The following is a 26000-nucleotide window of genomic DNA, read 5'->3' on the forward strand; positions in this document are numbered from 1 at the left end:
GACAGAGATGGCCAAATCACTCAGAGAAAGTTTCTGCATTGAGGTATCAAAAGTGATACAATATTACATTTATGACAAGTGTGTTTGTTTTATGGTATTGCAACAGGTATCTATGGATGTTTTACACTACAATTTCCACGACGATGATGTGTATAATCGGGACTGCACTGCATTCAAGGTGAGCTGCATAGATTTAAACAGTTAAATATTTTCTCCTTTATCCACTATTCCCTCTTACAATTACGGAAGTATTTTTTTTCAAAGATTGGTTTAGTCTGTTTTGATAATGAGCTAATTTCAGGCTTAATCCAAGCCTCTCACTGTTTTGAAAGAAAATGTAAGTAAAGAAATCAGTTTGGTCATGATTTATATTATCTTGGCTCCTTCCTCTTTTTAGAGATACACTTGTATCTTGTCTCTCAGACTCTGACGTCAGTGACTGTAATCAGAATCATATCCATTTCAAGTCTCTCGCAAGTTTTACAGGAGTAACAAGATGTATTGTCACAATGATGAAATTGCTTCCCTGAATAATATTTCACAAACAATCTGTGTCCACATTAGACAACAAGGAGTTCCTTGCCATCCTTGTTAGTGATTCTGTTTCATGACGTACCTGCCCCACCTTTCCACGCCAAGCCGTTTCACTGCGATGCTCAGCTGGAGTGGGTCTGCCAAATTCCCCGTGGTAAGAGTACTCTTATAGTCATGTACAGGGGCATTAAAAACAAAATCACAAATTTAAGTTGATGTCTTGCTTTAAAGCGTCTCATTTATCATAGTTTAACAGGAATGATGCAAAATTAGTTTTCTGACAATTATGAGGCAAAGGAGGAGAAATGTATGTGAAGTTCACAACAAAAGCAGCATAAAAATTGTTAAGTGTCTTTTTGGTGGCATTCTGCTTCTAACTCCATTGTTTGTTACTGCATTAACAGGAAAAACACCAAAAAACCCGGACTGGTACAATCCTGGTAATGACCACATCATTTTAAAGTGTTGTTTGAGTGTGTAATGTGGATCTGTTTAAGCATCCACCTGTGCGTTGCAATTTAAAATATATTTGTCTGGCTTTTCAGGTGGGCACCATGAATCATCTGTCTTTTTAGATGGAACAGAATTTTGGTTTGTAAAGGAGCCAAAGGTCAATTTTGAGGAGGCAAGGCTCTACTGCGAAGCGAGTGAAAGTAAACTGGCAGCTCCAGACAGCACCAGAGCTTTAACAAGGATCCAGCAGCAGCTGGAAAAGGTAAGTGACTCCTTTAGCCACCAATTGGATGTTCATCACACATCAGTTAGTCTTAAGATGATTATGACAGTAGTAGAGTAGAATGTAGAGCATTCATGTCAAAACACTGTCCAAAAAAACGTAGTCATCACTGAAAATGAACTGTTCATACAAGTTCATAACCCTTTACAGAGCTCTTTTAAATTGCACAGTACCTCTCTAAACACACTAAAACCACTGCAAATAAAAACACCAGTCTTCTTTTCTGCAAATGACAATCTAATCAACCCTGACTTTAATAAATGCAGACTTTGTATCAATGACCTCTTATGCAAAGAATTTGCAGACCACTTCAGGAGCAAAATTGACTCTATTAGAACCAATATTTTAATCTACCAAAAAAAACAGTTTTTAGTTAAATTAAAGGTTTGCTTTGACCTGAGGAAACACTGGGCAGTTCTGTACTGGTTGATGCTAAAATGCTTGGTAGAGTCACCTGTAAATCCCAGCACCTGCCTTTTAGATCCAATTCCCGCTTCGCTTTAAAGAACTCAGACAGACAGCCAAACAACCCTACTATCGACCAGTATTCAACTTGCCATTTTTAAACAAAAACCAGTTTTTATAATTTAATTAGGCAACATGGCGTTAATTTGCACAGCTTTGCCGTGTCTCCTTAAGACACAAGACCAATACATGACCTTTTTAAACTGTATTTTAGATATTAAACTGTGGATGGCAGAAAACGTCTTGCAAATCAACCAGGACAAGTTTTATGTTTTTTATGAACCCCTCCGGTCCTCCGGCACCGCCCTTTTTACAAGACATACTTTTTAAATCTAGCCTTTAACAAATATCCCTTTTTGTTTTAATCCTGTTGTAGACTTTCCATCTAAGATTTTCTGTTCAGCAATATTTTTAACACATTTTACTCTTATTTATTGGATATCTTATTTATTTACTTATTTGTCTATTTCTATTACGATTTATTATTATTGTCTATTATTTGTATATTTTTTATTTTTATATATCAATCTCTTTCTCTTATTTTTTTTTTTTTTCATTCTTTGTACTTTTTAACTCCAGTGTTTTCTCTCATTTTTTTCATTCTTTGTACTTTGTAACTCCAGTGTTTCCCCAGTGGGAGTCCTCTAGATTGGGAGGGCTGTTGACTGCGGTTGATGGAGCGCTGGCCCGAGGTCTGCTCCTCCCTGGGTTGTGATGGGGCCCACACATCCATCTAACAGAGGGGTGTTTGGCACTATCCTGCCCGGGGGGGGGGTTGTGGTCCCCTACCAAGCACTCGGGCCCCCAAGTGTAGCAGCCGCCTCCTGATGTAGACGGCTCCCTGTGATAGTGCTCCCTCACTGGTTCATCTGGTCCTTTTTGCTGAAGCCAACTATCGATTTTAATACAGATAGTAACAACAATGATAATGAAACCAGAGGAATGAAATATTCAAAGAATTACTTTCTCAGTCTTAAATCATTAAACTATTATTTAAATCTCGAAATATTTGATGTTGTGATAAAAGAAAATAATGTACATTGTTTAGTGTTAGAAGAAAGAAAAACTGCCGTCAGTTAATCCTGGTGGGATTAAGAAACATAAGGTGAATAAAAATGGTGGTCTAAAAGTTGAAAAAGTAAAAGGCTAAACAGAATTACCGTAACCAACCTGACTTTTATCCATATCTGTAGTTAGTGTTTAGCTTTAGAACTGGGGTAGATTTCCCTGCCATCTTTAAATTGTAGAAATTCTGCACTTTTTATAATGACAATAAATGTGGAAGCAGTTAAACAGCACAGAGAAAATACTGTGTAATATCATCGTATGAAGTTTTCCAAAAACTTGAGATCAAGACACTTGAGATCATAATGCAATTTTTTCTGTATAAATATTTTATTTAATTAATCATGATATTTAATAAACCAATTTGTTAAACCCAATAAGTTATTGATAATAATTATGTGATCCTAAAAATGTTTTGAACAGTTGTCAAGTTCTCCCATGCAAAACTGGTGGATGAACATGAGACCTGAGGGGATGATCCCTATGACGTAAGCCGACACAGTCACAGACATTTACTCTTCATGTTAAACACATGCAGTCAGACACATGAATACTGTCATGCTGAGATTACCTGATTTAATGTCTGTTCTAGGCATATCTGGAGGTACCGTTATCGTTCATTTTTCTTGGGACGATGCACCTTCATCAGTCCTGAACATCTCTATCCAGGTAATTAAACAAAGGATCTACTGGATGAGAATATGGAAAGATATTTAACCATTCTTCAGCCATTAAAGTTGTTTTGAATCTGGGATATTCCTGTATGAGCCATCTCCTGTAGCCCGCCCAACTAGTTTGGTACATTTGGAAGTGGCTGTAAATGGGATGGGTACCAGACCCATTTCACGAGAGAGAATGTTTTTCTAAATGAATGGATATGCTCGCCCAGGCTAGTTGTCCACACCAGGAGAATGTCGCCTAATGTCAGTTTTTTTTTCCTGTTCATTTCCTCTCTTGTGAAAAAATATGAAAGTTTCCTATTATTATTTAAGACTTTCTCACTTTGCCTTTTTTTTCTGAAACGAAAGTGGACTAAATGAATTCCAGTAAAATGAAAATACAACATGGAAATAATCAAATTCTTGTTCTTTTCTACAGCCACCTTTAACGGGACATGTCAGTTTTAAAGAAAGAACATCAATAAGAGAATCAAATGCTAAGATGGTTGTGCAGTTTTCCTGCTTATGTTGTGTAGATTAACAAACAAATGCAATTTTCAAACTATAAAGTGTAATTCAAGTGTGTTGTAATGGCATGATCAAGAAAAAAGATTAAAAAAAAAGTAACAATATTCAGTGGTATGTATTTGAAAAGATTTTTTCCACCTACTTAAGGGAAATGTCTTTAGTGTATCACAAACCCCCCCCTGGTCCCTCCAGAGAATTTTCATAGACGTATATGATGGACGTGGATTAATGATAGGTTTAATTCTCATGAATAATACAGTCAATTACTGCCATATTTTATCTTGCAGATTGGGCTGACAGTTGCCAACAGCAAAATTCCTTCATTTGTGAAAAACACAACATCACATCAGTGGAGAAACAACCCCTGGAGCCTCATCCTGGAGGATTTCCCTGTGGAAACGGATCGCTGTCCTTCCGAAATAAGGTGTGAAACTTCTCTTTTTTGTTTTTTTTTACACTGAGAACCTGAGAAAGAACAGATTAACTTCAAATCTTATAATCTTTGAAATTCTGTTTGATTCTATCAGACAGCATTACTGGAGGATATATGATCATATGTTGTATATGAAAAATAAAATGTCCCATCGCCCTAGTGCGCGAGCGGTTACATCTAGCATAAAACTAACAAGATTTCAGAGAAAGAACATTACCCCAATGAGAGTGAGTTCAAAGAAATATCCTCTATACTGTCTTTGACCTCTCCAATGCTCCTATTGCCTCTCTTATGCATTTGTAGCCAGAACCAGGCTTGATTACTGCCAGGCCTGCAGAATCAAGAAATCACTTAAATAGAACCCATCTGACAACATGAAGGAGGCTTAGACATCTCAAGAGCAGATAAGAAACAAAGTCATTGACATCTATCAGTCTGGAAATAGCCATTTCTAATGCTTCAGGGCTCCCTCGAACCCCAGCGAGAGCATTTATTCTCAAAAGGAGAAAACATGGACGGTGAACCTTCCCAGGAGTCGCTGGCCAACTAAAATTACTCCAAGAGTGCATCAATGATTCATCCAGGAAGTCACAAACAAACCCTAAACCACATCTAAAGTACTGCAGGCTTCACTTCCCTCAGTTAAGGTCAGTGTCCACGATTCGACAATAAGAATGAGATTAAGTAAAAAAACAAAAAAAAACCTGCATCCACAGAAGAGATCCGAGGTGAAAACCACTGCTGATCAAAAACAACGTAAAGACCCATCTTTTATTTGGAGAAAAAAAACATACTCATGTTCTTCAAAACTTTGGGGAAAGTATTCTGTGGACCGACGAGACAAAAGTGGAACTTTTTGAAAGGTGTGCACCTGGTTACACCTGGTGTAAAACTAACAGTATTTTCACAAAAAAGACCATTACACCAGCGGTCAAACATGGCTGTAGTGTGATGTCCCTACTGAAATCTACTTTAAAATCCTCCAGTGTGGCTGAAATAAAACTATTTTGCAAAGAAGAGTGGGCCAGTATTCCTCCCCAGCAACACGACAGCCTCACTGGCAGTTAACGCTCACGCTTCCCTGCGGTTGTTGCCACCAGCGTGGCACAACCAGTTGTTCAGGTTGGAGGATCAGGTTGGTTTGGATAGCTTTTGTTCCCTGAAGAAATGAAAATCATCACTTAAAAACTGCATTTTGTATTTACTGAGGTTATCTTTATCTGATATTAAAATATGTTTAATAATCTGAAACATGCAGGTGTGACAACAAGATTGGTTTTATTTTCCAGTGCTACATGCTGATGAACAAGGAGTCAGCGAAGTCGGTTTCATTCACAACGGCCAATGATTTGTGCCAGTCTGTGAAGGGAACCCTGGTCACCATATCAGATCAGGTGGAACAAGGTCAGGACTGCTTTTTTAATATAAAGTACTCAATTTAAATTGCCAAACAAAACGTGTAGGTTTAACGTGTTCATGCATTTGAAAATATGTCACAACTATGAAGTCTTAATCAATTCATTTTTGCATGATAATTTTTGTATTATAACCATATCATTTTTGCATGTTGATTAATCTATGGTTTAACGTAATACAACTAGTTGTGCTTAACATTTTGAATTGAATGATTCTTTGCCTTTTGAAAATATAGTTTTTCTTCTTTTTTTGCATTGGTATTTACTGTGCCCTCAGTGACGCAACAGTATTTGTACAACTGACTTTTTACAACGTAGCCCATGAATGTTTTGGTCAAAAAAATATACGTTATATGCCTTTTAGAGAAACAGTTTATGGCACTAATTTCTTCCACAATTGGTATTAAAACATAGCTGTCGTTAAAAAAAGGGACAGTCCAACGTTAAACTGTGGACAGAAACATGGAATTATTGATGGCAGTGTCACATGTCTGTCACCTTTTTCCACCTGGCTTAACGTGTCCATGTTTGATTATGCGTGTTTCTCTTTTTTAGACTTCATCAACACCCTCTTGCCAACTTTGAGTGACATGCGAAACATTTGGATTGGCCTGAAGATCCAGCAAAGTGACCCTGTGTGGGTGGACGAGTCCCCGGTTGACTACATCAATTTTAACCCCCTGCTCCTGGGCATGCACAAGGCCATAAAAATCAACGTAAGTTCCTCCAACTGTTATTTCATAGTTGTATAAACAGAGAAGTGGTTTTACATGTTTGAAGAGATTAAAATAAGACAATAGTACAAGTTGTTACATGTTACTGTCTTCAACATCAGAGAAGCACAGTTGTAGCCTCAATAAATAAATAAATAAATAAAAAAACATACTTCAAACTACCAAAAGAAGGTTGCTTTTGAAAATGTTCATTGTTCTTTCTTCTTTTTTTTCATAGAAATGGGATGCAGAGAGTTTGGACATGTGTGCATACTTGCTCCACAATCCCAGCTCTGACATGCTGGGGACTTGGGACTATTCGTCTTGTGCCCACTCCAGAAATGTGGGCATTTGCCAACACTATGCAGGTGATTTCTTACTTCCACCACTTAAATTCAGAGACTAAAGTGATTTTTCCTGACTAAGTGGTTGAGATTTTGTTTATTCATTTATAATTTAGAGCCGAAAACAAGCTCAGCCTCTTTTGGGTTAAAGTGCCTAACGGCCACATTCATGTTCCAGGACGGGAGGGGATCATTCATGCGCGTCAGTCAATAAATCAATCAATGTTTCTTTTTACAGCACATTTAAAAAACTGAAAATTTACCAAAGTGTTTCACAACAATTCAAAACATATAAAAACTAAAGCTGGGCCATTAAAACTGATAATAATACTCGTAAAAACTAATAAAAATATCATCCTCCTTCTCTCACCATTTCCTGCAACTAATGTCAGGATAGGTTTTTTCCCTCTTTTTATTTAAAATGATCATTCTCCTTTTTAGATAAAGTGGAGGAGCCCACCATCCCCATGGATCCTTTCACTGTGAACAACCATACTTTCCTGCTGGTTGCCCAGAATCTCTCCTGGTTTGAGGCCGTGCAGCAGTGCATGGCTAAAGACATGGATCTGGCCAGTGTGCCAGATACCATCGTACAGTCCACCCTCACTGTCCACGTGAGCCGCGCACAGACGCCCATGTGGATCGGCCTCTTCAGTGAAGACGTAAGTAAGGCCAAGGGAGGAGGAAGAAGAAGAAGAAGAAGAAGAAGAAGGAGATAAAAAGGCCTTCATTTCAGTTCACCTTTTCTCTGTTTTTTTAACTGCGTCTCTTGTTCAGGATGGACTCCACTACCGCTGGACCGACCACAGCCACACGGTGTTCAGTCGCTGGTCTACTGAACCCGCCAGCGGCTCCTGCGTTTACCTCGACACCGACGGCTTCTGGAAAGCCACAGATTGCGAGACGCAGATGAGAGGAGCCATCTGCCACAAACCACACAGTGAGTAGGCGGGATGTCGATTTTGTTTCCTTGTCTTGTTTTGTCCGGTCCTACTCAAAGCCAAAATGTACATTTTAGAGAAAAAAAGAAGTGCAAGGAAAAAAAAAACAACAGCATATTGACCAAAGGTTTTCTAGGAAATGCAAAAACATATAAAAAAGAGAAAATAAAATCCTTGATGCTGGGAACAGGCTGTTATATCAGTTAGAGGAGGAAATTTAGAAACCTCTTTATTTCTTTTTTTGGTCTGGGTCTCTAACTAAAGCTCAGCTCAAATCTTGACCTAAAGCTCAGGTGATATGTGGTGGATGTCGAGTTGGAGGTTGATAAAACCAAGTATGCAAATATTCACAGGGAGAAACAAAAATCAACCCAGCACAAACCTGGTATGATTTATTTAGTTACTTTTAACTTTTTGACACAGTAATTTAACAACAATTAGTTCCTTTTTGTTGTTATTGATCCTTGAATACTATATATCTTATATATACATGAATATATTTATTCTTCTGATTCTGCGATGTGAAAGTTTTAGAGGTTTCACATCCTCTGGAACTTACTTCTCATTGAAGATTGACCTTCTTCACTGGTTTTAGGAATGTGGGACTTGGACACTTGGGAACCAGATCCATCCCTGCATGGGCTGTTTAACACATTTGTAATGAGGTTCAACAATCTGCTCATGAACTTTGACAAAACTGTTTATGATTTACTGCAATAAACCGCTTCTGTTTTATGTTCACCTCAATAAAAGCACGAATGTTGACACGTTAATGTTTTTATAAAAAGATACATTTATTAAAAAAAACACGAAAAACCAATCAGCAAGTTTCAGTTTTTGTTGGCCATAATGAACTTTACATCTTGATTGAAAGGACTTCTAAGGGATATTACTGGTTCTGCTGTCTTGTGAGCTGAACATTTTACAGCGTTCATCTCCTCTATAAATGTCCTATTTCTAAGAGTTGCTCATGCTATCTCCAGTATTATCATTGTGTGTTGTTTTTTTCTTTCTTTTAAACTGAGAATAAATGCAAACAAATGTATTGCAGGGGAGATCATCAACACACCAGAGGATGTTGCTGTTAAGTGCCCTCATAATATTAAAGGCCCAAACTGGATCCCCTGGAGGAACAACTGCTACACCTTACAGCTGGTGGGATCCAGATGGGAAGCCTTTAACAGCGGCCACGTTCAGGATACATGCAAGAGACTTCGTAAGAGACATTTGACACGCGTTTTCATGTCGAGGTCTTATCCAGAAACCTTCTGTACCAAACTGGTGTTGCTACAGCTGCTCATGATGGTGTATTCATGGTTCAGATGCAGATGCAGAGATCCTAACCATCAGAGACGACGAGGAGAACGAGTTCATCAGGGGTCAGCTGGTACCCTTTAAATCCTTGGTGCAGTTTGTCTGGCTGGGTCTGTTCCAAGATGAAAACGGTGGGTGTTGTATCGTGAATCAGTGTACATTTCTTTAGTTTTTCCATAATAGTTTTCCTTTGCAGTTTATTAGGATTTTATTTTTATTTTTGGATTCTTTCCGGCTTAAATAATTTTCTACTAGATCTTCTGGGACTTGTATGAAGGGTAACCATGATAGTAGTAAGTTTGTTCTGTTTATTTGTTTGTTGTTTGTTCGTTTTATTTAGTTTTTTGTCACAAGGAGCTGGTGAAGCTTTCAAAAAGCCCAGCTAATGCTTCGAGTGAAACCTCAAATTCCAGAAAAGTTCAATAGCAGATATTGGCTAATGCAAAGCAGAAGCAAATAAGCAGTAAGGAGGTGTTTTTGATTGAGGGTGATGGTCTGGCACATAAAATGGTTGAGCTTGGAGCGCTTACAGGGACAAATATCAGAGATATAGGTATTGTGTTTTACTGAGGTGTGTCTGCTAGAGCATGTTCAAGACTAACTCTTAAGGAGAAGGAACTGCTGTTGTTATTTTTATAGCTTGATTGATTTTTTTTTAGCTGTTTATCTGAAATATTATTCACTTCTAGGGATTAATAATGCATTATTCTGTACACTATTTTAAGGGAAGATTCCTCAAATTACACTTTTTTTTTTGTTCCAGTCTGCTGATACATCGGATGATTTTTGTTTTATTAGCATTAGCAGTTAGAGGTATGACGTACTGGGGCTTGTATAGGAGCGTTATTGAGTGTATGAATGAATGAATGTGTCTGTTTTTATTGTGCTTCAGATAACCAAACAAAGTGGTACGATGGAACAATGGTCCAATATTCCAAATGGCCCGGAGGCAGACCGGATATCAACGGGCCGTTCATGGCTGGCATCACCACCGATGGCAACTGGATACTTGTTACAGACAAAAACATCTACCCACAGTTCAGACAACGGTCGATTGTGACCTGCAAGCTGGAGTATGGTCAGTACGCCCCGCCTCACATCATGAATCAGAAGATTTTGTCCATCTTCTTTTTTTTTTATTATCTTAATTTAAATTTGATGCTGAAATGATGTTATGTCTTTTAAATCCTTCTCTCAAAGAATCCAAAAAGGAGTACTTCCGTTCACCGGAGGATCTTCAGCAGTACGGCACCTTAACATATAAGTTAGTGAAAAGAAAGCTGAACTGGTACCAGGCTCTAGAAGAGTGCGGTAAACTTGGTGGTCACTTAGCTAGTATCCACGACTTCGAGCATGATGCACATATCAAGCGTATCATCAAAACCGATGGCTTCCCGCTCTGGATTGGCCTGTCAAACCATGTAAGAATTTTGTGCAACCAACTTCTAAGCATATTTAAAAATGAACATAGCTTAGGAGCTTGGCTTTATGAGGCTTGTGCATCATAATGCTGCTCTCCCGATTTCACAACATGTTAACGGCATCTTTCTCTTTGCAGTCCGGTGGTTCGGAGTATGAGTGGTCTGACGGAACAACATGTAACTACACTTCCACCATCTCTGATTCACAAGCGAGCTCCAGCTCGGGGCAGCTGGAGGCCAGCTGCGTTTTTGTAAACTTCTCTGGAACCTGGGTGAGAACCGGCTGCTCTGCTGTGAAAGAAGGCGCCATCTGCTACACCACCACCATCACCAACGCTTACCAAAGTGAGACTACGACCTGCTTTCTGTAGAAACAATCCAGTGTGCAAAAACGTATGATTTGGCACATCATTGCAAAGCTGTAGCAGTGTGTAAAAGTAGAACATCTACCTGTTACTTCCCTTGACTGTTCTCCGTGATGTTCTCGTGTTATAAAGGAGCTGCAGTGAATCCGACCGCAGAGTCCAGCCACTGCCCTCAGAGCAGTGGACCGTCCAAGTGGGTTCAGCATCAGGATCACTGCTACGCCTTTGACATGAGCTTCTACAACTACAGCGTCTACAGCATGGAGCAGGCCGGGGCCATTTGCCAGAAATTAGGTGAGCGTTCAGCTTTTAGGAGGCTGTTTTCAAACGGGTGCAGGTTCAAACGTAGTTTTTTCTTTTCGCTCCACTGAAGCAGATCAAACATTTCCATTTCACCCCGTCTTCTGAATCTTCTTCTGTTGCTTCCACACCAACTAGCTCCATATCCTCCTTCAACACATCCAACATCTCCTTGTTGGTGTTCTCCTTTTTCTCCTGTCTGACAGCTTCATGTCACCAACATATTCACCAGCGCTCCTCTTTATGTGTCACTTTATGTAGCCTTTTTTGCTCTATCTCCAAGGCATCTAACCCTGGCTATTCCTAACGTGCTCATTCTAAATCCTTATCCATCCTTGTCAGTCCCAAGAGAAAAGCTTAACATCTTCATCTCTGCTTCCTGTCTCTTGCTGCTGTCTCCAAACCACATAGCAGGGCTGGTCTCACAAGCATCTGGTAGATCCTCCTCTGGACTGTCTCTAAGCTCTTCTTCTACCACAGATAACTCCAGACACTTCTCCAGACTGCAGTCTACCATTTGTTTGTCTCTCTGACAGATGCTCAGCTGCTGACCGTCCAAACCAAAGAGGAGAATGACTTCTTGGCGAAGTACGTCACCGATAACCCTCTCATCACCAGTCGACTGTGGCTTGACATGAAACTTGATTCTCAAGGTAAAAACATTTCAATACAAACTACAGGGGGGAAATAATTTTCAAGTTCATTGTATTACTATAACTGAAAATATAAGCCTATTATATTAACGTTTACAAACAGTTTGAAGTCTTTTTTGTGAGTGAAAGCAGTGAATCCAGTTTTAATTCTAAGTTGTGGCTAACATATAAAGAATAAAAGGAAGAGATAGAAAAACATTAAATGGTGAGTATACTATTGGTTATTTTGCTACAAAAATAGAGACAAGATTTATCTGGCCCGATAAAGCAGGAAACGTATGAAAATGACAAAATTCAAATGAAACAAGACAAAGGTTTTCTCTGGTATTTTTATCTAATAAGCATAATCTTCAACTGATTTGTTATTTAAAGGAGCTTGAGGCTCCTTTTAAGAAATTAGACTCTCTAGCGCCACCCTTCACCACGACGGCCGTTGGGGGTACTGCAGCCAACAGTGAAGCCGGCACGGGAGAACGGGGAGAACGCGCATGCAGCGTCATGTGACGTCACATCCGCAGGACAGCGCGGGAAATTCGGGACCGAATTGCAGCACATTTTGCAGCACACAGCCTGTTCAAGGCAACGGAGAGATACACTAGAGGGCTCATTCTTTTGGGTTTGGAACGCTTCATCTGACATTATTACTAGAAAACTTAAAATGTATACAGATTTTTTTCATAAATCTTGCCACAATCCGGCCTCAAGCTCCTTTAAATTCCACAATCGATACTTGCATACCCTGTTGGGCTAAACCGTTATGGGCAGCTGAGACCTACAGGGGCCTATACTCTTAAGAGACCCCAAACAAACAGCTGTTTATTTTTTTGTGAATTTGAGACATCCGGTATGTGTTGAGGTAATATTTCCTTCTCTCCCCTCTCTTTCACCACGGTCTTGTCTGTCTCAGACCAGCCCATTTCCTGGCAGGATGGTTTACCTCTCGAATATGTTAACTGGAAATCTGGTGAACCTCCATCTAATGATGTTTCTGGGAAGCTGTCGGAGGCCCGCTGTCCCGTCATGATGGCCGGAGATGGTGGAGTCTGGAATATGGTCAGCTGCAAATCCACCAGCAGTCGTGTTGTCTGCAAAACCCAATCAAGTGAGTGTGGCTAATAGACTATTTCAAATAGATGTGTCTATATGTCTGTTGGAGTCCACCAAAGTCAAACTGGGACCTTTTTAGAAAGACGTGGACCTGCGACACTGCATGTCAGGACAGAAAACAAACTCCACTTTACGTGCAACATTCAGTTCATGTCGTTACCACAGTTCTCCCTTTTTGTGCTTAAATGTATTTCTGATTTTGCATATTTTCACCCTAATATTCTTGAGATTATTTACCCCGTCCTAAATGGGGAGCTTAGTGCAGGAAAAGAAAAAACTCTAAAAACAAACCTCTCTCTTGGCCCTCAAGAGTCTTCAGGGAGTCCTGTGGCACTGGGTCTCTTCATCGTGGTCTTCATCGCTCTGCTTCTGGCCATCGGCTTCGTGGTCTACAAGAAGAAAAAGTCCCACTTCACGTCCACGATCCGCTACGAGAGGACCCTCGACGACCTGGACGCCACCAGTATAATAGACGCTGACTGAGCTTGTAGTAGTAATCAGCCTCAGGGAGTATTAATATGCCTGCCTCACGTGCATTTTACTTCTCAATTGAGTGGACATGGATGCCCTCCCTCCCTTTTTAAATTGTTTTTTTATTGTCCTGTTGTTGGGTTATTTATTTTCCTGCTTAAGCCAGAAAATTTTCTATAATTGGGTGTAAAACTGTATATATTGTTTTGAAAGTTGTGAATAGCTGCCAAAGGTTCTTAATTTGGGTTACTTCAGACCTTTTCTTTGTTTAGTTTTTTAGTAAGAAGATCTAATGCTAATGCTTGAACTTATTCTGCCAAATGTTCATCAATGACAAAGGTGATGTTCTGAGTTGATTCACAGAGATACACAACCTGATCTGTCTTAGACCCCCCCCCCCCAAAAAAAAAAAAGTCTTAGAGGGTCTAATTGCACTGACATGAGTGGCTTTACACTATCAGAATCAAACTGTGCCGTTATGTTTTTTTATTTTATGTACGGTTGATCAAACTAGACTGTTGAAGGATTTAAATTTGGCAAACGACACTCTGAACATAACAAGTGCCTGAAAATACAAGATTACCTGCTGTCCTTCACTTCACGTGTTTTATATCCAAGTAGTTCCACCCTTCAAATATGCATGACACAGCCAGACGCCTAATAAGTCTACATGTTATTGCAAGCTTTATGAAGCCCTTTAGTGCTTGGTTTTCTTTATTAGACTCTAACTGTGACTCTAAGCTCCAGTTTATTGGACTGAATTCCGGGCGATCATTTAAAAAAAAAAAAAAACGTTTCAAAGCACAATAAAACTGAGATTACACTTTGCTTAAAGAAGGATACACCTGTAATTTCAGCTGGACTTTGCCTTTTTTGTAGCCAGTCCCCTTCGTCTCGGACAGTGCCTTCCTACATCCTCAGTGAACGGGTTTTTATTCATTACTTTTTCTGTAATTTTAATTATGCCTTATAGTAGGTTTGTCAGGTCACGAAAGAAAAACACGAAGATCAACTTTAAGAGTGTCGGAGACCGTCTGAGCCTCAAGATGGATCAGACACCCGTCTGTGTAATTTATTCACGTGAATCTGACTTATCTATGCACTTAACTACTGATCAAGATCGCACTTTAGTTTGTTGAGGGGATTCAGTTCCTACAGCATGACGAAGTTTTCACAGGTGTTCAGATTGCACTGTTGTTTGCTGTAAATGCTTTGTAAATATGTGTTTTTATAACTGAGATTGAACCAAAGATGCTCTGAGTCGTTTGAATGTAAAAACCCTGAGATCTCCTTGAGAATCTGCCTCAACCTGGCTTGTTAACAAACTCATGAAGTTGCAAACTATGCTTCTTTTTTTTCATTTTGACATCACTGCTACACAGGTTTGTAAGCTTAAATCAGGTATGCTAACTTTAATAAAATTGCCTTTCTTTGAAAACTTCTTCACTGTGATTGTGCGTAGTTTTATATATTTCATTTTGTCAGTGTTTAAAGGGCCTGTGTTCTGCCGCCTGGCCAGCCAAATCTATTCACGTTGTGAAAGATGTTACTCACAAAATATATGAGGTGCCGTGAGGGACATAATTCTGAATTAGCGTTCATAAACACATATGAAATCCAACCCTTTTACACACTATACAGAAAACCTCTCACACTCACTTGTGAAATCTCTCATACACACAGGGGAAATGCTCTTATACAAACAACTGGAAATGTATCCACTCACATATACAACTGAAATGTGTTCACAGATACTGCTGAAACGCTTTTACACAAACTAGTGAAATGTACGGAGCCCCTCTGGTGACATTTGAAAAAAATAAAATAATGCGTGGCCACGCATTAATAACTTGTCGTGGCCACGAGATAATCAATGCTTGGCCACGCATTATGTATCTCGTGCCCACGCATTATTTGACTCATGGATGGCATTATAACCTACTGTCTGGACTTCGTGGATCCAACTTCCTTGCTGGCATGGTTATTCATCATTAATAACGGTAATTATAGTCTATTTATATTAGAGAGCAAGAGTATTGTCATGGCGAGTGTAGTAATAACATGTGACATTTGAAAAAAATAAAATAACGGGTGGCCACGCATTAATAACTCGTGGCCACGAGATATTAATGCGTGGCCACGAGTTATTTATGCGTGGCCACGCATTATTTAATTTTTTTCAAATGTTACCACAGGGGCTCCGTAAAAATCTGCTCATATACTGTATACAGTTGAAAAATGTTCCCTCATGCACACACTGGTGAAATCCTCTCACAAACACAACTGAAAATTTCAGTTGAAACGGAAGTGGGTTGGTTAGCACAATTTTTTTTTTTTTTACCGGCAGTTATTCTGATTGCTTGATAGAGCAAAGTCTTCTCAGCAGCCCAAAACAACTCTGACTGAACCAACAACTTTACTTAATAATATATCAGCTTCAGCAGAGACTACAACCCCCCCCCCCCTCGCTCGTGAGATGTGAGATGTGGGTGGATTGCATTGTGCTATCCACCCACAATGCAATGCAGCGATGTTTGGTTGCTAAGGTACACATTTGTGGTCAAGTGACCATCATGTTTTCAAGCCCCTCCCATTTCCCACTGGCTATGAAGAAAAGAACCTCATGGTGATTTGGTAAGCATGCTTTTTTGATAAAAATATGTTTTTTGCATGTAAAAGTAAAATTTCTTCCTGTCAACTTAATCAACGATTGTGTCAAAACAAATTGATTCAGATAGAAAAACTTATATCATCCATGTTCATGAACTACCATTATATAACACGGTGTGATTGATGCTCGTTGAGATTAACCTGAAATGCTACAGAGGGTGTTTTTTTCTAAAAAGGTGACTGTGGGGTAAAATGAGACAAATGGTTTGAGGTAAAGTGATACATGTGTCACTTCACCGCATCATGAAGTTAAGAAGTTCAGTTCAGTCTGAAAGGTATTTTAAAGTAATTAAAAAATAAATAAAACATTTGTTTTATTATTTATGTTATAACCATTGTAGAGAAGCCATAATGCCAAGAAAGTACACCAGAAAGACAACCTGGGGCAAAGCATCCTTTGAGGAGATGGAAAAGGCAGCCGCTGAGGTCAAGGCAGGAAAGAAGTCCTTAAGCAAAGTAAAGGAATGGGAATTGCCTTGCAGATTTAGTCATATCCTTTTCTTGAAATAGATATGTTAAATTTCCTTTTAAAACATTCGAAGGACAGCAATAATCCATCAGAGTTCAGTAAATCATAAACAAAAGTGAGACCATTGTTGTAGTCTTAAACAAAGATTTTCTATAAATGGTAATAACCCTGTTATTCCATATTATGGAATTGTGAGGTGAGAAATTATGGGTAAATAACATCTTACCAAATAGTAATGCTTGTTTGTGGAAGTTAGATAATTTACCAGGAAGCTTAGATACTTCAAAATCACATTTAAGCAATAGAGTAATCCCTCCAATTTTATTAAATAGTAAGGAATGTGGTACCATATAGATTGAGGATGAGAGATGCATTCTTTCAACCATTTGACTCTAAAAGCTGCAACAACCGATTCAAATTCCATGGCTTCCCTGGCATAAACCATTTTCATATCCTCTGATTAGTTGCGATTTACGTAGATAATGGGTTTTGTTTCTCCATATGAAGTTAAATATCAAGGTTAAATTAAATGTTAAATTTGAGCCGTTCCCATTTATTTATATAGCTCTAGGTTTTCTAATCAAGATTCAAACACTTTCTTGGACTCGATAAAAGGCTGGACCCCAAAAATTTACGATAACTTTAAAATGATAACAGAAGCTGAAATCACTTTAGCAGAGCTAGACACAGCTATCTCACAGATGCCTGTTGGAAAGTCACCTGGCCCAGACAACGGAATTTTTAAAACATTTTTGGACTGAAATTAGAGATTTGATTCATGATGCCTTTAAGGAATGTATAAGCAACTCGACTATGTCTCCAACTATGAAACACGGCATAATCACACTTATACCCAAACCTAACAAAGACAAACTATCTTTAGATAATTGGAGACCCATTATTCTTCTCTGTGTGGATTACAAGCTTATATCACATGTCTCTTTGAAAAAGCCTGCTTTTTACCTTTGTGGGGATACACATTTTTCTAATGTTAAATTTGAGCCATTCCCATTTATTTACAGGGGTTAAGTGTTTTTGTGCTGAGAAGACATTGCTCTATCAAGCTATCAAAATAATTGCTGGTAAAAAAAAAACATTGCGCTAACCGTTTCAACTGAAATTTTCACCAGTGTGTGAGAGGATTTTCAGTTGTGTTTGTGAGAGGATTCCACCAGTGTGTGTATGAGGGAACATTTTTCAACTGTATATATGAGCAGATTTCACTAGTTTGTGTAAGAGCGTTTCAGTAGTATCTGAGAGCACATTTTTAGTTGTATATGTGAGTGGATACATTTCCAGTTGTATGTATATGAAAGCTAATTTAGAATTATGTCCCTCACAGCACCTAGGTTTGGTGGTACTCCCTTTCACATCCATTACCACTGGTACAGAACGTACCGAACCAATAACAGCAGGGAGGTTTTATGCCATGACTTGTACAGGGGTTTCAAAAGCAACCAAGATTGCTGCAGAACTGTGAACAAGTTTTACTGCAAAACCAACAGCAGTGCTTCACCAGCGTCCCTGCTCCACCGTGCAGTCTTTTGTTGATCCTAGCCTCCCCGTCTCTCTGCCTACATCACATCCTTTCTCCAGTTGTGCCTATCCAACAATGTCCAGAGGCAGTTTCTTTTGCATTAGTTAGTACTGCTTGAAAGTTAAATCCAAAGTAATCAATCTAATTCTTTGTATCAGAGGAAAATAATTAAGGTAGCTGACCCAGGTGTCATAGGCCTCAATTTTTGTTAATTAAATGTGACCTAGGTCTCAAATAATGCAAAGTGGACCAAAGTACTGGGACCTCACAGGAACCAGATCAGAGTACAATCATCAAGCCCCTGCACCTTTATCTCCACTTAACTTCGCATTATGCTGCATGTTTTTGTACCTTGGAAGTTGTTGGTACAATAGATGCAACAAAAATTTCACGACTTCCAGAAGAGATGGGTGAAGTAGCATTGAGCGAATCAATCACATAAAACTGCCATCAGGTGTTAAAACATATCACTGAGGAATTCTGATCCAAGTGTGACTTTTTAGAACAAAGTGTCTCCTTTAAGTTAAAGACTGCAATGGTTGGTTTATCTACTTATTGGAAAAGTTTCCCATTAAACTGACACTTGTAGCAGGAAGTTCTTGGGAATCCAGTCCCCGCTGCTTAATAGAGCCATTTCTAAGTCATTTGCTTTTTTGACAAATCTGGAATATTCCCTTCATATTTAGACGTAGTTTCCTTGGCTAAATAAAGAATAATTTTACATTTCAAGATGTGTATAGAAATACATGAATTGACTCTTTACCACCCATTTTAAACCAGAGCCATCACTGAGTAACTTAGTGTTTATAACAGGGAGACTTTGAGGCAGTTTTCAGTCGATCAATCTTTATTTCCAAACTTAAAAGCACGAAACCAGTTTCTACAAGCATTTATGAAACATGAGGGTCAAGGGGTTAAGTGGTCGCTTTTTCCGCTTGGAAAATTCAGAAAAAAAAAAGAAAGAAAAAAAAAAAAAACAGATGAGGAATGACCACCACTTTTTAATATTCTGTGCTAAAAACATCGTCTTTCCATCACAATTTACATCCAAATCACTCGCCATTGTCGTCTCTCACTTACAATTAAATGCACTTGTGGTATAACCATTAGAAAGACTTGCATTTTTTTAATTTATGGTTGAATAAAGTGCACCATCAGTAAAACAGAAATCATGTGGGCATCAACAACATGTACATCAGTTAATTCCAAGTTTGCATATCTATGAAAGCCACCTGCAACAAAGTGGAAAATGTTCTGTGCATTTGGCATCTCTCACTGCCGTCGCGCTTCACATCACACTGTCAAGCATGTGCAAAAACTGAGTGAGCCACCAAATGGCAGATCATATGAGCCATTGTTTTTTTTTTGGTTACCCCACCACCAAGTTTGCATTATTTGTACTCCTCTTAAAGATCATCCTCCAGGTCAGAAAAGTCCACAGACGGCCTGTTGTCCTGAACCTCCTCGTCGCTTTCCCCACGGGGAACTGCAATGTAACGATATAGAAACTGTAAAGTCATGTCATGCAAACATTTTTAAAACATGAAGTCATGTAACGTTCACTGAGCTGCAACATAGCTGTAAAAACACAAGTGAAAGTGTTCGTGCAACAGGAGCCAAGAAAGGAGAAGGGGACGACATACTTTCAAGATTGTCCATGTGTTCATGAAGAGTTCTCACCAGGTTGAATAACTGGTGAGAAAAGGAGAACCTGTCTTTTTTCATGACTTACACAATTTTAACACTTAAACATTGTAAACTTTGCAGGTTAGTTATTGAGGACGTTTGCACATGTACTGTAAAGTGAAGTGTAACCTCACAATAAAGCAAATGGCTCCTGGAGCCCGAGTTGATGGAGAGAATAACGAGTTTAGTCCTGCAGGTAAATGTGTCTGTACACGCATGCACTTCCTCACCCCAGCTGCATCGACTGCTCCAAGGACATCTGAGAACCTCTGCTCACAGAAATGTAGCAGCACCACTAGATAGAGGCCACTGCTGATGAACTCGTCATATTCTGACTGTAGAGTAAGAAAAGCACCTTTCAGAAATGTTTCAGCTTTTGTTTCCATTGCATGTTGACAAAAAGAAAGACGTTATTGTTTTTCTTAAATGCATATTTCACTATACTAGGTTACACGTGTACAATACTCACTTGCACGTGTGCCCTGTACAACTCCTGAATATCAAAGTTGTCAATGTTCAAGCGTAGCTTCTCCTTGCAGAGCTCACATGTTGTGATGGCCTCAAGGTTTGTGCCTGAAGGATAAGATGACAAAAGGAAAAAATAAATAAATCTAATCTTCAGTCTTAGACAATTTAGATAAAAGCATCCACCATATCAGACTTGTGTTTACCCGAGCCAATTTTGGAGCGAAGCCATCTCTTGATGCAGTCCTGGTGGACGTACTGCAGACTGCCCATACAGCGGCAAGGCTGGATCAGGGGATTGGAAGAAGACTCCTCCCCCATCTGGCAAATTCGGCACAGGTCTCCCTCTTCTTCATCAGATTCCTCCAGCAGCAGTCTGCAGCACGAAGCAAAAACGTTTATCAACACTCATAATACAGTGTATATGTGTAAATATTCTGTTTCAAAGTCCAGCTAATGAATTCTGAATAGAAAAGACAGAGAGGAAAATTAACAGTTGGGGTGAAGTTGCCTCAACTGTACTTTGAGACAAAAATAAATAAAGGAAATGTATAATTGTAGGGAAATAATATCCTTTTACCTCTCCTTGATCATGCGAAGCTTTTCCTGATCCCTGTTGGAAATGGTCTTTGGGCCTTCCAGCTGGCTCTCAACGCCTCCCAACGGACCCACAGAACCTGAAATATTTTCAAATAACCCGACTCTGCGACGTAGTGAGTATGTGATTGAGCCATCTTCAAGTTCAGGTAATGTTTCATCCTCTAGCCTGCAACCATGACCAGTTGCCTCAGCACCAGCTGCTCCCTCCTCCTCTTCGTCATCATCATCATCATCCTCCTCCTCCTCGTCATCTTCATAATCATCATCCTTTGATGCGTTATGCTCATCCCACCGTCTCAGTAAGGGGTGTGGATCGCTGGAACTTTCTCCCGAGCTTGAGGGTGAATTTGCGCTCCCTTCCCTGGCATGTCTTCTGAGGCGAGAGAGGAGGGGAGGGCAGCGGCCACGGAAAGTGGAAGAGATCCCAGAAGAGCCTCCTCCTCCGCTGCTGCTCCCATTACTACTGCCAGGCTCTCTCCACAACGCCAACCTGGGCCGAGGCGGGCCGCGGCTATACCGGTCCCTGTTTTCCTGGATAGGAGAGAGGTATGATCGATGACTCCTGAGGCTGCCCAACGTCGTCTCTGGGCCTTGAATGTCCGGGTCTACGTTTGATATCCTGGTTCCTTCATCACTGTCCACGGACTCCCCACTAGTTGATGGACTGTCATCGTCAAGGGAGCGAAAACTGGAAGATCCACTTGAAGAATCTTGGCTGGATCGTCTGGAAAAGAGACGGGACAAAAGGCGCCGCGTGGAGGTACGGCCCTCTGGCTCTGCACTTTCAGGGACCGCCCTCGGAGGCACCGCTTCTGATCTGGCACGGGAAGAGGAGTACCAGGGGGTGTGGGAGGAGTAGGAGGAGGAAATGGAGGAGTCAGGATGTCCTGCCCGTTGATGAGATGAGTGGAAAGAGGATGAGCCGTTCAAAGGGGTTGTTTTCCTGCTGCTGTAATCCTGCACCAAAGGAGAGGTCCGCTGAGAAGTAGAAGATGATATGTGGCGATTCAGTGAGCTTGCTCTCGTTGTGGAGGAGGAAAAAGAAGGAGTGTAGCTTGTTTCCTTAGGGCGGGCTCCTTGTGCATATGTGGACATTACTCTGTCTGTTTGATCTGAAATAAAGGAAGAAATAAATAAAACGGATGTAGAAGTACCTGGGTTTAATTGCACACTTAGGTTGTGTGCGGTGTGCATATTATACATGTGTGATTAAAAACAAATATGCCTACACGATGATGAAACCAATCCAGGAGTCCGGACTCTTCTTTCTCCTAAATTTGACAGACGAGGCTCATTTTTCGGCTCTTCCTCTCTCCTTGACAGCAGTGGCTTTGAAGAGGATGATGATGATGGTCGCGACAGTAAACGGCATGAGCTCCATGATGAATCAAGTAAGCTACTTTTGGTTTCACCTGTTCCTGTTCAGATAAAGAACAAACAACTGTTCAATGATTTATTTCAAGTTCTAATACTGATGACATACAACAGAACTGCATAATGACAATAATAATAAGAATAATAAACACACAGAATCATACATCCTTAATAATAAGCTAGTCTGTCAATTAAAAAAGGAAATTACAATTTTCAGCTCCATGATTGTGTTGGCAATCTCTGAGAAACCCGTTTACAGACTGAAATAAAGCCACAACGTCTCATGTCCTTCCAGTATCGGACAAAAATTGTGCATATTAGAAAATTGAACCTATCCTCTGATCTTTTTTTATCTTGTTTTGTTTTGTGTGACCTTGAGGAGTTATTACTGCATACCTCTGCTACTGCTGAGGCCATTATTGTAATAAGTGGATCCTGTAACCGATGTGCCAGCTGTTCTTGAGTACAGTCCTCTGTTGGTGTACGAAAGTTTGGCCCTTTTAGAATCAGCATCATCATTGGCATTCAAAATCCCCGAGCAGATCCCAAATCTCCCATCAGAATCCGTCTGAAACAACAAATACAATAATTCCTCTTGAATTGACCTCTGTTCAGCAACAGTCCTTAAACTATTTACCAATTATATCATTGCCTGCTGTGAACAGAAATGAGAGAATTAACTTCAGTACCAGTTTGCTCCTGGTGCTGAGAGATGACTCAGCCCACGGGCGCCCGTAAGATCTGTTGGACGACGCCAGAGATGGCAGCTTCCAGCTGGGGCTGCGGGAGTCAGAACTGCTGTAATCTCTTGACGAGCTCAGAAAACGAGAACTCTTCAAAAGAAGGAAATCACACATTGTCAGTCTGTGCTCCTGTTTGTTCCAAAGTGGTTTCATTTATCGCGTTTCAAACCTCAGTTCTACAAGCATAAGCATGACACGTGGATGCAAAAAATACTCCAAAAAGAATACTAAAAAAACCACATGCAGTGAGCAGGTTGGTGCAGAGTCAACGTGTTTTTGTATCCGTTTTACAAATCGACACATCCACTATATACTCGTCAACATTCCTGGATGGATTTCAGGTAATCAATCATGTTATCCAAGCTGTGGTAAGGGGGGGTATAAAAAAGGTTGTAAACAATACTAGTATTTCCAGTAAATAAACAGAGTCTGTGCTAATCTAACTACTATTTATAACTGGGTGTTTGTTCCACCCAACAACCCTGATCTTGTGAAAAAACAAAATAGGGATCGACCAGAAAAAGGGCGCTGGCAAATAGTAACACAATCTTCTGAAACGGACCTTGATGAGAGGCAGGACTTTAAATACACACAAGGAATCTAGGCTGTCCTATAAAAAGACCTCCAAAGTGTCGGCTGTTGCAACCCTGATATGCGTATTCAGCTACTGTATCATGCTCCCAAAAGAACATGTGAGAAAATAGCTAATTTGAAAGGTCCCTCTCTCTACAATACACTAAAAGGTCATCAGAAATGCTATGAGAGGGACAGGAAGTGTTGTAGTTGGTCTGAATTGTTTGATCCACCCAATACAAACACTTTTCCATTCAACACCGTCAATGCCATATGAAACTGTAAATGTCACACAATAAAAACTCAAAAATTGGTGCCATAAATTATTGTTGATTACAAATAATTTGGGCAATCTTTCAGAGGATGGAGTGCACTGCATATAAAACGGCAATTATGTGTTTGATTCAAAGCCTTTAATCATTTCTGTAAAACCACTCTGTTGGGTGCGTCATCTGCTTACCTGTCTGTCCACGTCTGCTTTGTAAGTTGTTGAAGAAGATGATGATGATAATGATGATGATGATACCCTTGGGAAGCGGTCATTACTTAGCACTGTCTCCCTGCTGGAGCCCAAAGATGAGGACACTGTTGGACTGGTTGAGTAGGAGGACCTTGAGCCAGATAGGCAAAAAGGAAGTCTGCGAGACCTGGAGTCCATCATGAATCGCCTCGAACCTTGTAAATTCAAGATTGGAAAAAATAAAAAATAAAAAATTATTCTCCTTTCAAAAGATGCGTTGTTATCAGAAAGCACTATCGAAAAACTGCTTGTGTATTTGAAAGCTCAGAGGAGTAAACAGGGGGTTGGCTTTCTCATAAGCGTTTCCATTACTCCAAACTCAGTCACCAGACAGGATCTCTACACTTCACTGCAAAGACTGCTGAGCTGTCTGACTTCTCAGTCCGTTCGATAACAAGGCTTGGTGGGGAAGTGAGCTTGCACGTTTGATTTGTTGATGGGGCACACGTGTCTGCATCTGTAAACACTAAAAACAAGCCAGCATGTTGCTTCCTGGACTAGGTATCAAAGTTACCGTGCCTATATTTGGGACTATGAACTCTGTCACATGAACATGACACGACCAAGTCTTACTGTTGGATAAGGCGTACATCAGCAAGATTCTCTTAAAATTATGTTAATCTAATATATGGCAGCATGATAGTGAATAGTTAAGTTATTTCAGATATTTTACAGGTAACCCTAAGAAATGAAAGATCATCAGAGCCAGATGACTTGATTTGGTGCTTGAGAGTTTGACATGAGCTGGTCCAGCAGAGCTACTCCCTAGTGGACTGACGACGCAAACTACAACACCTGTGGTCAATTATAGCTTGGATCGCCACCAGGTTGTCAGGCTGGATGATGTATAGTAAATATGGCCAAAACTATTTCATTTAAAAAGGGTAGCAATGTACTCTATGACCAAAACACAACATAATCCAAGAAAAATCTAACTGGATTATCATCATTAAATGACAAAAAATGTTTCAAGAAGACCTAGGAAGGCAAGAAAGTCTAACTATAATACATTTTTGCACAGTGATGTGGTTCATTACTAGTTCAAACGTTTCATATTTGTGTCTTATCTGCACCACTTTCATTACAGCCTATTTAATTATTTAAAAAAAACAACGTATTCACATCAAAAGGTTATTGAGACGATGTTTAGAAACATCTTTTCCTAGAGAGAAAGGTGTTTCAAGCGTTGGGTCATGATGACCTAAATTAATACTCTAGTATCACTCGTGGTGATGAAATTCAAGACAAAAACAAACTCCAACCTCCTTAAAAACTATACACGGAAACACGTAGAGATCCTGCACATTTATTCAAAACATACAATTAAGTGCCTACTTAAAGAAAACAGAGCATAGAAAATTGAATATTTAAATCCAGGTGCCACAAAAACATGTTATCCTGATCAGGCGACGCCCTGGGATTGAGATGGAGTAAAGACTGATTTATGGTTCCGCGTTACACCAACGCAGAGCCTACGGCATACTACGCCGTGGGCTACGGCGTAGACTACGGCGTAGGGTACGGCGTCGATTTAAACGCGGAACCATAATTCAGGCTTCAGATGGGGAAGAAAAGTACGTTTTGTGTCAACAACCTCGTCGCTGCCAATTTACCTGCCCCCAGAGGCGGTAATAGAAGGTTATTACCTATTTTTTAATCGATCAATAACACCCAGCAACGGCGGATGACAGCTCGGTTAGCTTCCGCGGCTAGCTGGTTTTCCTTAACCCCTAACATTTCATGCAATTAATGTCAGGCGAACATTGACTGCCGTTCGTTTGAGTAATTCTCGGCACAAAGTGGGGGAATTACATAAAGCAAACACAACAAACTGTGCGTGTGGATGATTTGCGCTCACCTTCCGTGCAGGAGGATGCGGCTGCGCTAGCGGCTGTTTTC

The 26000-nt window shown here is 40.0% G+C and overlaps 2 protein-coding genes across 2 annotated transcripts in view; one reads left to right on the top strand and one right to left on the bottom strand.

Annotated features, from left to right (window-relative positions):
* The window catches only part of ly75 (lymphocyte antigen 75), a 34149-nt gene extending 19677 nt beyond the window's left edge, over positions 1-14472 (top strand). The window contains exons 15-35 of the mRNA XM_061740984.1: positions 107-178; positions 565-688; positions 939-974; positions 1080-1249; positions 3224-3288; positions 3393-3469; positions 4275-4411; positions 5710-5824; positions 6391-6551; positions 6787-6916; positions 7334-7554; positions 7670-7832; positions 8885-9049; positions 9156-9278; positions 10040-10225; positions 10348-10568; positions 10706-10913; positions 11066-11227; positions 11770-11886; positions 12794-12988; positions 13304-14472. Of these exons, the coding sequence (XP_061596968.1) occupies positions 107-178; positions 565-688; positions 939-974; positions 1080-1249; positions 3224-3288; positions 3393-3469; positions 4275-4411; positions 5710-5824; positions 6391-6551; positions 6787-6916; positions 7334-7554; positions 7670-7832; positions 8885-9049; positions 9156-9278; positions 10040-10225; positions 10348-10568; positions 10706-10913; positions 11066-11227; positions 11770-11886; positions 12794-12988; positions 13304-13476 (3021 nt within the window). The 3' untranslated portion in view covers positions 13477-14472. The remainder of the gene's footprint in view (positions 1-106; positions 179-564; positions 689-938; positions 975-1079; positions 1250-3223; positions 3289-3392; positions 3470-4274; positions 4412-5709; positions 5825-6390; positions 6552-6786; positions 6917-7333; positions 7555-7669; positions 7833-8884; positions 9050-9155; positions 9279-10039; positions 10226-10347; positions 10569-10705; positions 10914-11065; positions 11228-11769; positions 11887-12793; positions 12989-13303) is intronic.
* A 4497-nt stretch (positions 14473-18969) lies between these two features.
* Positions 18970-25995, bottom strand: marchf7 (membrane-associated ring finger (C3HC4) 7). Its single transcript, XM_061741009.1, has 11 exons — positions 25960-25995; positions 24042-24256; positions 22955-23098; positions 22662-22833; positions 22121-22309; positions 20872-22003; positions 20498-20667; positions 20296-20399; positions 20057-20161; positions 19784-19832; positions 18970-19626 (listed from the first exon to the last, which is right to left on the bottom strand). The coding sequence occupies exons 2-11, from the start codon at positions 24240-24242 to the stop codon at positions 19547-19549; spliced, it is 2346 nt and encodes a 781-aa protein (XP_061596993.1). The 5' UTR covers positions 24243-24256; positions 25960-25995; the 3' UTR covers positions 18970-19546.
* Between the last annotated feature and the right edge of the window lie 5 nt (positions 25996-26000).

Source organism: Cololabis saira, chromosome 2 (genome assembly GCF_033807715.1).
Source record: "Cololabis saira isolate AMF1-May2022 chromosome 2, fColSai1.1, whole genome shotgun sequence".
NCBI classification, from domain to species: Eukaryota; Metazoa; Chordata; class Actinopteri; order Beloniformes; family Belonidae; genus Cololabis; species Cololabis saira.

Coding starts and splice junctions, on each gene's coding strand:
- marchf7 (XM_061741009.1), bottom strand. CDS start 24,242: ATGATGGACTCCAGGTCTCGCAGACTTCCTTTTTGCCTATCTGGCTCA. Junction 22,834..22,954: donor TCAGCACCAGGAGCAAACTG/GTACTGAAGTTA, acceptor TTGTTGTTTCAG/ACGGATTCTGATGGGAGATT. Junction 22,004..22,120: donor TGGATTGGTTTCATCATCGT/GTAGGCATATTT, acceptor CCTTTATTTCAG/ATCAAACAGACAGAGTAATG.